This window comes from Sabethes cyaneus, chromosome 3, assembly GCF_943734655.1.
Source record: "Sabethes cyaneus chromosome 3, idSabCyanKW18_F2, whole genome shotgun sequence".
Taxonomy (NCBI): domain Eukaryota; kingdom Metazoa; phylum Arthropoda; class Insecta; order Diptera; family Culicidae; genus Sabethes; species Sabethes cyaneus.
Window position 1 is genome coordinate 221,554,855 of NC_071355.1, and position 9,665 is coordinate 221,564,519.

The window sequence follows — 9,665 nt, forward strand, 5'->3', positions numbered from 1 at the left end:
AGCTGAAGATCTGTCTTCAGCTTGTGTTATACAGCAAAAGAATACTCTGTTAAAGCTCAAACGGAAATAGAAATTTCCAATATGCAGCAACACCATGAAGAACCACTCCATTAACTGAGTTTTGCGGTGCGAATGAAGCTTTAACAAATGGTGCAAAAAGAAAAAAACACTAGCCGAAGTGATATTCACAGATTTGTGAAAACGGTTTGCAGTAAGCGGTTGTTCAGCTAATTTGAAGCGTTTTTAGGATAATCAATTTTTATATACGCCAGCAATCGAATCAAAACAACAGTAGGAATGGAACGAAAGCATTGGATTCTGATACCCTTAGGTAACGAGAGTACTTCATTCGATCGATTAAACATCTCACTCATGATTGTCATATCACTTACCGCGTGAAGTTTCAGTGAAGAGAATTTTCGTGAAAAGTTATTCTCACTTCATATTTGCTCTTTCTACTCAAACCACACAGGTGACACATTCATGAGAAAACGACCATAGAAGGTTTTAGTAAACAAAAATAAATGTGCTTTTCCTTTGCTATGACTGGAATCTAAAAAAACGCAAGCAACAGCACATGATTGTTTTTTGTATGGAACATAAAACATATGCTAAATTGCTTTAGAAATTGTAAAAAGAAACTAATGACACTGTTACTAAATATCATACAATTCATTTCGCTACAACTTCACTGCCATCAAAAAGTACCTACTTTTGTTGACTGAGCTTTTGTTTATTTTTTTCCCTCTAAGTGGTTATGTTCACAATAGTTCAGTTAAGTTCAGCAGACAATTGTTTTCCATGTAAGTCTAACGAGCTGATGTGAATGATTTTATGTTTGAATATGTTAAATTGATTTGAATAATCATATTTGTTTATATGTTATTAATTTACTGATCTGCCCTCGACCATCACTTTGACGATATTTCTTTTCTAGTCATTTTAATCATGAAATCTCACCAACTCTGTTTGAAGTACTACATATATGTATATTCGAAAACTTTTATCTACTTCTTGAAAATATGCTGCTTTCTCAGTGCTAGTTGGAGTGTTTTGGTACTGGATACCGCAAGTGTCGGCAGAGTGTCAAAGTAAGCTTAATTCCTGCTTATTAATATGCCATGAGTATCACAATTACCTGTGACCAACAAATTACGTTAAACGAGAAAATAAGTATATGAAAACAGAAAATAAATATAATAAGATAAAAGTTTATCTGTGACAAATTAATCTGTAAACACGGATACGTTTTGTAATTCGATCGTTGATTGGCTAAAATGTACGTCTATTTTCCTAAAGTATTAACAAAAGCTTGTCTGTTGAGCGTCGTAATAGAATACGAAAATTAAAGAAAGAAAAGTCGATACTTTTTTCGATCAAATTCTACTGTTTATTTTATTCTAATACCACCTACCCCTTGCAGGCTTCAGTGTCTGCTGTCACCGATTTGTCAGAATAAAATAAGTAGTCGAATTTATCCTAAAAAATCCGACTTTTGTTTTAAAGTTTATGGGGTAAGATTTGTGGCAAAGCTCAAATGTTATAAACATGTTTCCAAATCGTCTAGCAACAAAACAGAACATAGTTTGTTTCAATAATTTGATTAGTTTCCGAGAAACCATAGTTTGATTATTTTTAAACATAACGAAATAAATTTAAAAATCGCGTAAGTAAAAAAGCCAAATCGACTGGACGATATAATTGACATGAAGAACACTTGTTTGCCCGACGGGTTAGGGGAACGAAAGCCCCACGCTTAGGCGTTAACGGTTTATCCGCCTGGGGAGTTAAGAAGTCTAGGATGTGCCGAAGTCGGATAGTCTGCAGAATTTCTGTACAATACCACAGTATCCGGAAGCAAGTCCGTCAAAGCAAGTAGTGCCGCTTTAAGCGCAGCCCCTACCCTTCTTTAATATTATACTGTGCGATTATCAACAATAAAGCCTCTTGCTGTCTTCCAGATGGCGTCGAAGTACGACGCTGGTTTAATAAGCTAGTCGTCGTATGTTTAAATCTCAGCTGGGAGAGGCTGTTAGAGTCACTAGGATCGTAGTATTAAAAACAGAAGGTCGAGTTTCGAAAACGAAATGAAGCATTTAGGCTATGCTTTGCTTTGAAGTCCCTTGCCACAGCAAGATTATAAGAATGGTACTGGCTCAAGGTGCATTATGATACCTCTTATCCATGTGCACTTTATAACCTGGTCCTTAAGAACCTAAAGACTGGTTAAAAGATATTAAAAACCATGGAAGTGAAAAAGGGTGGTAAACATCGATTCTCAACCACGGATAATAAGTGATTCGTTCACTCCATATCGATACTGCAAAGAACAAACTGCAGAATTCAGAAAAATACACCGGAGAGGACGACATCACAATAGATCAAAATATTGGTCGTAAAAATGATATTCATACAAAAAAAATGGTTTGACCGTAAAGGAATCCATTTGATCCAGTATCACAGTAACAACAATGTTTGTAAACGGTTTATAGAAAGATTTTAAACAAGGTTTTTTTTAGGAAAATATATACGCTCAATTATTTTGTTTACATAAGTTTACAATGCCGAAAACCGCACGAAATATAAATGGTCTTAAAATAAAATTGTGCTAATTCGCCCAGGTGTTTGCTGTATGACCTGCACTGCATTTCTTTTTGCTATAATCACTATTGAGTGAGCGATATGCTAATTAATTTTTATGCGTGCTTGTGTGTATTGGGGTTTACCCTTCCTTCAAAGCTTGTTCTTCTTTACCCACTTATTCCTCGCTGCCAGTAATATCCCATACTATAGCCGTCCCTGGCGAGGAGTCCTTCGTTCCTCTGACCAGTACACTTAACTATAGGAGGGACTTTGGCACTGTCAAGAGGCTTCAGTAGGTAAATATATAGAATTCTGCATGAAGAAAGGGTAAATAAGGGGCCTGAGAATAAACCCATGCTAAAGTCACTTGACATCGAATGGCTTGATTCTACTAAGATTCGAACCCACGACCACTCGCTTGTCAAAGCAGAGACTCGGTAACCTTGCGGCTACGGAGCCCCCTAAAACTAGTTTAAGAGACTATCTTGAATTGACAGAACAAACTGATATTATTTTGTAAAAATATCGTTTAGCTTTTAGAACTAGAAAAAAACAAAGCAAAGCCTAGGTACTACATTTGATCTGTCAACAATTAATCTGCCTTACTTCCGATATAACTACCTTTTGCCTTTACTATGGTCTTGATATGGTTAAAAATGATTCGCAAGCTGCTCGACAAAGGTTTCCTTCAGTGTTTCAAGGCTGGTGTATTTTTACCACGATCCTTCTCCAAAATGACCCAGGAAGAATAATGCGTTGGCGTTGCATCTGATGAATACAAGAGCCATTATATGGTCGAAATGAAATTCGCACCGTTGTTTTCAGCCAATTTTTGTTCACCCGCACTTTGTGAGATGGTGCCGAGTCTTGCTGAAACGTCCAAGGACTGCGAAACGTAAATCATTAACATTTTTTTGCTCGTTTATCCGATAATGAAGTTTTTTTTTCTTTTGATGTTTGTGGTAATCAATACGAAAACGATCGTAGAATTTACCATTATTTAAAACTTTCCCACTGCTTGTCTCAAATAACGCTCACTAACCAGATAAACATTAACAAAGTAAAAATATGTATAAATGTGTTTGTTCTAAACAGCATAAACTTGAAAATATGTATTATTAATTATCAACTTTTCAAATTATGGCATTCCATAAAATTTCTAACGTTTTTTTTGCTTTTCTTTATTGCTAATGACAACATTTGCCAACAAATTGCCTAAACATAAATCTAGCTCGATCGATCTATTGCTACGAATGCGACAGTTGGACGGATGCCCGTTGCAAGGACCCATTTAACTACACGGCATTACCACGAGATCAGCCCCCGTTGATGACATGCAATGGGTGTTGCGTCAAAATGGTGCGACACTCGCGGACGCGTAAGTTTGAAAATCCATCTCCGTTGTCCATCTCATTTCTTCTGTTGTTGATCGATTAAAATTATGTACAGTAGTACAGGTCGGAGAAAATGAAACCGCAGGATAACTTTTATTTGACTTTAAATTGGATGTGAGTGCAAGTCAAGGCTTCAAATTAAAATTCTCTAGAGAGGTCTGATGTGTATATGTACCTATATTTGCAGCAGCAGATAATGTTTCACGTACGAGCCATTAAAAAGCAAAAATTTATTATACACAATAATATTTAATTTAAAATAAATCTACTTTTAGGCAATAGCGACAGCGATATATTAATATAAACCTTTCTTCTTCTTCTTCCTCTTTTTTCTATATTCTTACCATATCTCACCCACGCTTATGTACTATCATTATCCATCATTATATATGTTTGCTCATTATTTTCTCATACAAAAAAATGCTGTTGGAAATGTAACAAATTTGTGCTTTAAAAATATTTTATCTTAAAATATTTCAGCTTATGAAGTTGTAAGACGAATGTGCACGTCTCAATTACAGATAAACTTGTTCATGGTAGATCACGTGTGTATGATGGAAAGTTCAGGCAATGGTCATATGTGTTTTTGTGAGGAAGATATGTGTAATTCAAGCCCTAGCATACTCATTACCAAACATCTAAACGTTAAGATGTGTATCGGTAGCGTTCTAGCAGTGTATCTGCTAAACACGGCACGAAGGGTGTTGCGGTAAACCGAGCACTCTGAACTGAATCAATTTTCCTTAATTTTTTTATATTTGTCAGTTGGTAGATGAATATTAAACCTTCTAATAGTGTATTTTCCTGAAAACCCTCAGTTAGATTATACGTTTTTGGTTAACAAAATTGTTCCAACATTCTTCCATAAAAAATTAATGGGAAATTTTCATTCTATTTTGTTTATTCCTAATAACCATTACCGCAGTTAGCTCTAGCACGCTCACACGAGGCTCACATAGAACATACAATATTTCCGAGGGCCGTTACAGAATTGAGATCATTTAGATTAACTATTGACAGAGTCCTACTGGAATGTCAGCATGATCTTGAATATACGGTCTAATAATCATTGACGCACCGTTCTATTACTATGCCGGTGACGTTCAATTGACAATGTTTAATGTTGAATGGAAATCGACTATCACACATTTAAGGAAATTTGAATTTTACAAAATCTTATGTTGTTGTTAAAACTTTTTTCTAAAACTTAACTGTTCCGTTACCTTTCCTTTTAAACGAGATAAATATAAAATTATTCTTTGAGTTAAGTTTTCCTAAACTACTCAAAGTGCTACCTACCTAAGATTATCATTTTTTTTATTTCATCCTCTATTTATCTAACAAAAACGATTTGGTATTAATTCAACATAAGCCAAGATGTATAAGACCCTAATAAAATTTTAGTAGTGTAGCAAAAGAGTGTAGGAAACAACTTAAAGACCATTATTGTTTCACTTTACGTACACAAACAGTAACATTCAGTGAACGCAATTTAGAGAAAAGATAAGCAAAACTGACACCCAATTGAGCCGTTGCAAGCAATAGTATTGAAAAATCAACGTTTCCATATGGTAAAAAAAGCTATGGCTTGCGACAGTCTTATTGTAAAAGTTTGTTTTCATCAAAACGAATAAAATGTTATAAAAACTCACTACGCAATGTGGAAAGATCTACTGAATGTTATGTGCACTATTGCCACACAATAAGTTATGAAACATTCAGTGTAGATTTTTCTTTGCTGTATAAATACCCAATTCATTTGTTTGTCTAGTCTGTCTTAGTACTTGCATGCAATTAACACTTTATTTGGTTTGATTTTTGAATTTTTAGAACCCTTTCCCCGATTTAATCACTTTCTACTATCTAGTCAGATTTTTACCTTTTAACATTAGCATCATAACAAGTTTCTATAAACATGCATAATTTATCTTCGCTCCATGCAAGCTAGACCGTGAATATCAACCGGCTGGATGTTGACCGTTAATTTGAAACATAAAGCCATAAAAATTGTAGAAAACAATATTGTGATTGATGACGACATTGGAAGTTGTAAAAAGGCAAAAAAGAAACGTGAGCTATGCAAAAATACAGAGATATTTTCTAGTAGATATAGTTTAGTCCTTTTCAATTATACAAAAACTTAGCGGTAGTTTGATAGCTAAAAGTGATTAGATGCATAGTTTTTTATTGATTCAGTCTTAGTTAAACGATTTATTAAACAGACATAAGCTACCTATCACCCTGGAATGCCACAGCTAATGGACGTATCCATTTGTAAATAGCAATTTATTTCTATTATACTTTTATACTGGATCGAATAAGCTCTAGGAAATATCGTTACATGTAAACTAATTACAGAATGTCTAACAGCAACGCTATGATTTCAATGAAGTCGGCAAGACGTTCATACAAAATAGTATGGCACTGTATGGAAATTGTCGGATATTACTTTAAATACTCTAAGCACCATGCAAACTGTACGAAAGCCAAAACACAATACGAGTTAATGAGAGCTGAACTACCGTCCGTCCAGAGTAAACTTTTTTTCTGATTTTGCATTCTCATCATAGGTTCACCAAAAATTTCTGAATGCCCCTCGCCAAAATTACAACATTACAACTGCAAAAGTTAGTGTTATTTGTTACCGCTACTGGTAACCGAAATCGTAAATTACATCAGATTATTTTCTCTGGTCGTCCACAATAAAGTGGAAATCAAATATTTAAAATTTTATTAATTGCAGCAGGTTAAAAATTGTTTTAAATATTTCTTGTAAATTTTACCGTATTTTTTGGTTTTTAAAATTGTCCAGTTTTTTCTCAAAGAGCAGAGATGTTAAATGGCTAACGTTACAATATTTAGTTTGTTACTTCTCACTTGTGACAGATCTTGTATACTTTGTCAAATTTATATGTCTCTTTTTAAAGTTAATTACTTTTTTTCTAAGTAATGGGATCTTAAACTAGATTGAAATGGCGATAAAACAGATTCCTTGATAAATATATTCTAAACACATGAATGCATAAGCATTATCATACCAAATAGAAAACTCATCAATAGTTCAGTATACCTTACGAACATATACTTACAAACAGCAAGTTGAACTCTAATTGGGTGGAAATATAAAGTTTTCATCACATTTTATCATGGCGCCTACTATACAGCAAACGCATGCTTTGTTACTATTACGAATTTGACAGGCACAGTAGACCTTGCGAATGTTTTTTTACTCGCTCTTTTAAAAACAGCTTTCGATATCATCTCAGAAAATTAACGCTCTATAATCAAACTAATGCACAATATTTAATTTCATTCCTAGAGTAACGAATACCTTTATTTACAATGGGCCTTCTGATAACGATAAGATATAGGAAGAAGTCCTATTCTGGCTTCATAACAAAAAAAACGCCAGTTTGATCACTACTGATTCTTTTTCTGTAAATTTAATCAGAGCTTACACTAGAGAAAATAACCACAGATGATGAAAGATACTTTACTAACAACCTAAATATGTTTATTGAATATTAAAACAATAAAAATAAAACATCCGTAATCTAAATGTTACCCAAATACTGCATAATAATGATGGATTGCGTGCGAGCTTAGAATTGCTCTACATGTTATGAACAAGAAAAAACTGATTGCAAAGTTCTAGACCTATTTATGTGTACGTTAAGCCTTTGCTTCTCAGTATATCCCATTTTGCAAGAAAATTCTAAAACTGGTTAGTTTCTTGTTTTAAAAATACTGTAATTGATTAAATATGAATGTAACAAATTTACGCTTTTACAATTATTTTCTTTTTCGTTTTTGATAAATTTTTGAATGGTGAACAATTTCACAGAAGTACAGAACAAAAACTTTTGAAAACTTGCAGAACAAAAACAGGCTAAATTTTTCAGTTACAGTAACAGTAACAGAGGTTCCCCGTCGAACTGCAATGAAATTCCCATTCGAATATGTTTATCATATTTAAGTCTACTGCAATGTTGCCAAAATACTTCATTTATATGCAATTATGTTGTAACTTGATACAATCATTTATTTTTTTGCATTTCTAATGAAAGTCTAAATAAAGTCGAAAATTCTGGTTCTTCAAATTTATATACTTTATGAGCTTTATAAAGGATTGCATTATTCCTTTTACAATTTCAATAACAATTATTGGAATTATTAATTCTAGCATAAACAGCATTTCTTTAAGACAATAAGTGATACCCGTGTTGTTTCGACGCTATTTATTGAAAATATAAGCTTTATTTTCAACGCATGAGACAAGCTTGTTTTCAGCGAAAATAAAACAATGATAACCACCCCCAATCTTCTTCATCTTTTTGGCACTATGGAAATTATGACTCAAGACCTTCAATCACTTTTAAATGAATATATTTAAACATAAAATATATCTTCATTTTTTTGTGCACATTTTTGATGATAACGAGATTGTAGCTTATTTACAATACTACCCCAGACCACAATAGTTAAAATTAATAGGGGTAACAATCTGGTTCATAGAGCAAATTTAAGAAAGCTGCACGTAGACGCGACATCGAATTAAATTGATGACGGATTCAACGGCGATGATCGAACGCGTAAAACCGTACTAATTCATTCAAATAAATCGATGGATGTCACAAGTAATAAGATGCACCCGGAATACTGTAAGACAAACCAGATATACACATTTTTGGAAAATTTATAATTGTTAAACGAACAAAAAGAAGCATTCTTTGAATATTTTGATACATTGAAGCAGTCATCGAAAATATTGATTCCAAGAAAAAAATGAGCAAAATAAAAAACTTGCAACTACATATTGAGTATAATTGCATTTCCTGGAAAATTATTATTACTCGCCCTTGTTCTAGTTATATCAAACAAAAACAACTCTAGCGATGTGTTTCAACTTTTGCATCCAACTTTTTTTTACTCAAATATTTCCATAGCAGTCCAAATACGTACGAATTCTATTGCACACACCGTTTTTTCGTTTGTTTTCAGTTCATTTTGAACTTTTTTATTGACTACAGAATGAAATTACAGATTACCAAAGAGACAATGCAAAGAACATAAAACCGAGTGACCCGACTTCATTTGTAGTTAGTGAGTCTCGTCTTTTGCTTATGCTATGAATTCACGTGGCTCTTAGTCCCACTTTTGAAACCTGTCCCACGTTTAGGCCTGTCAAACGTAGAAAACACACTGTCTATTGTATTTACTCCTCTAAAGGTTGTGGAAAATTCATTCCTGTATCAAACTCAGCAACTCGTTAGTACCTACATTTGTTGACTTACGGAGAAATTTACAGTTACGTCACTAAACGAGAATGACATTGGCTGGGGCTCGTATGTGTAGGTTTGAGGGGGGAGATATTATTTACGTAATTCCTACTGCAAAAAGTTTCAGCTTATATCAAAATTTTATCGTGTGGATTACTTTAAAGCGAATTTGGTTATACAAACCGGGTAGAAACTGGATGAATTTTGACTGTCGAACAGTCAAATTATTCATAGGGTTTAAACATTAATCCCTTCAGCAATTTCATGAACATTGATCTCTGTTTAAAAGTTTGTTTTTTTCACGATATAAACCCCGTTGCACTCCATCGTGATATAGTTGTCAAATTTTGGTTATAATTTTAAAGAATGAATTGCATTGTCAATGAAAATTATGATTTTCGAAACATGT

General features: G+C 33.6%; 1 protein-coding gene across 1 annotated transcript; it reads left to right on the forward strand.

Annotated features, from left to right (window-relative positions):
* The first annotated feature begins 297 nt into the window (after nucleotides 1–297).
* Nucleotides 298–4,690, forward strand: LOC128743584 (protein quiver). The gene is made up of 4 exons (XM_053840183.1): nucleotides 298–331; nucleotides 1,038–1,091; nucleotides 3,815–3,961; nucleotides 4,458–4,690. Exons 1-4 carry the CDS (start codon nucleotides 298–300, stop codon nucleotides 4,688–4,690), a joined length of 468 nt encoding a protein of 155 aa, XP_053696158.1.
* The last annotated feature ends 4,975 nt before the right edge of the window (nucleotides 4,691–9,665 follow it).

Bases quoted from the DNA above. Each gene is read 5' to 3' on its own strand.
- LOC128743584 (XM_053840183.1), top strand. From the start codon at position 298: ATGGAACGAAAGCATTGGATTCTGATACCCTTAG. The intron at 332-1,037 runs GTAACGAGAGTA...CTGCTTTCTCAG, and splicing joins TTGGATTCTGATACCCTTAG to TGCTAGTTGGAGTGTTTTGG. The intron at 1,092-3,814 runs GTAAGCTTAATT...ACATAAATCTAG, and splicing joins AGTGTCGGCAGAGTGTCAAA to CTCGATCGATCTATTGCTAC.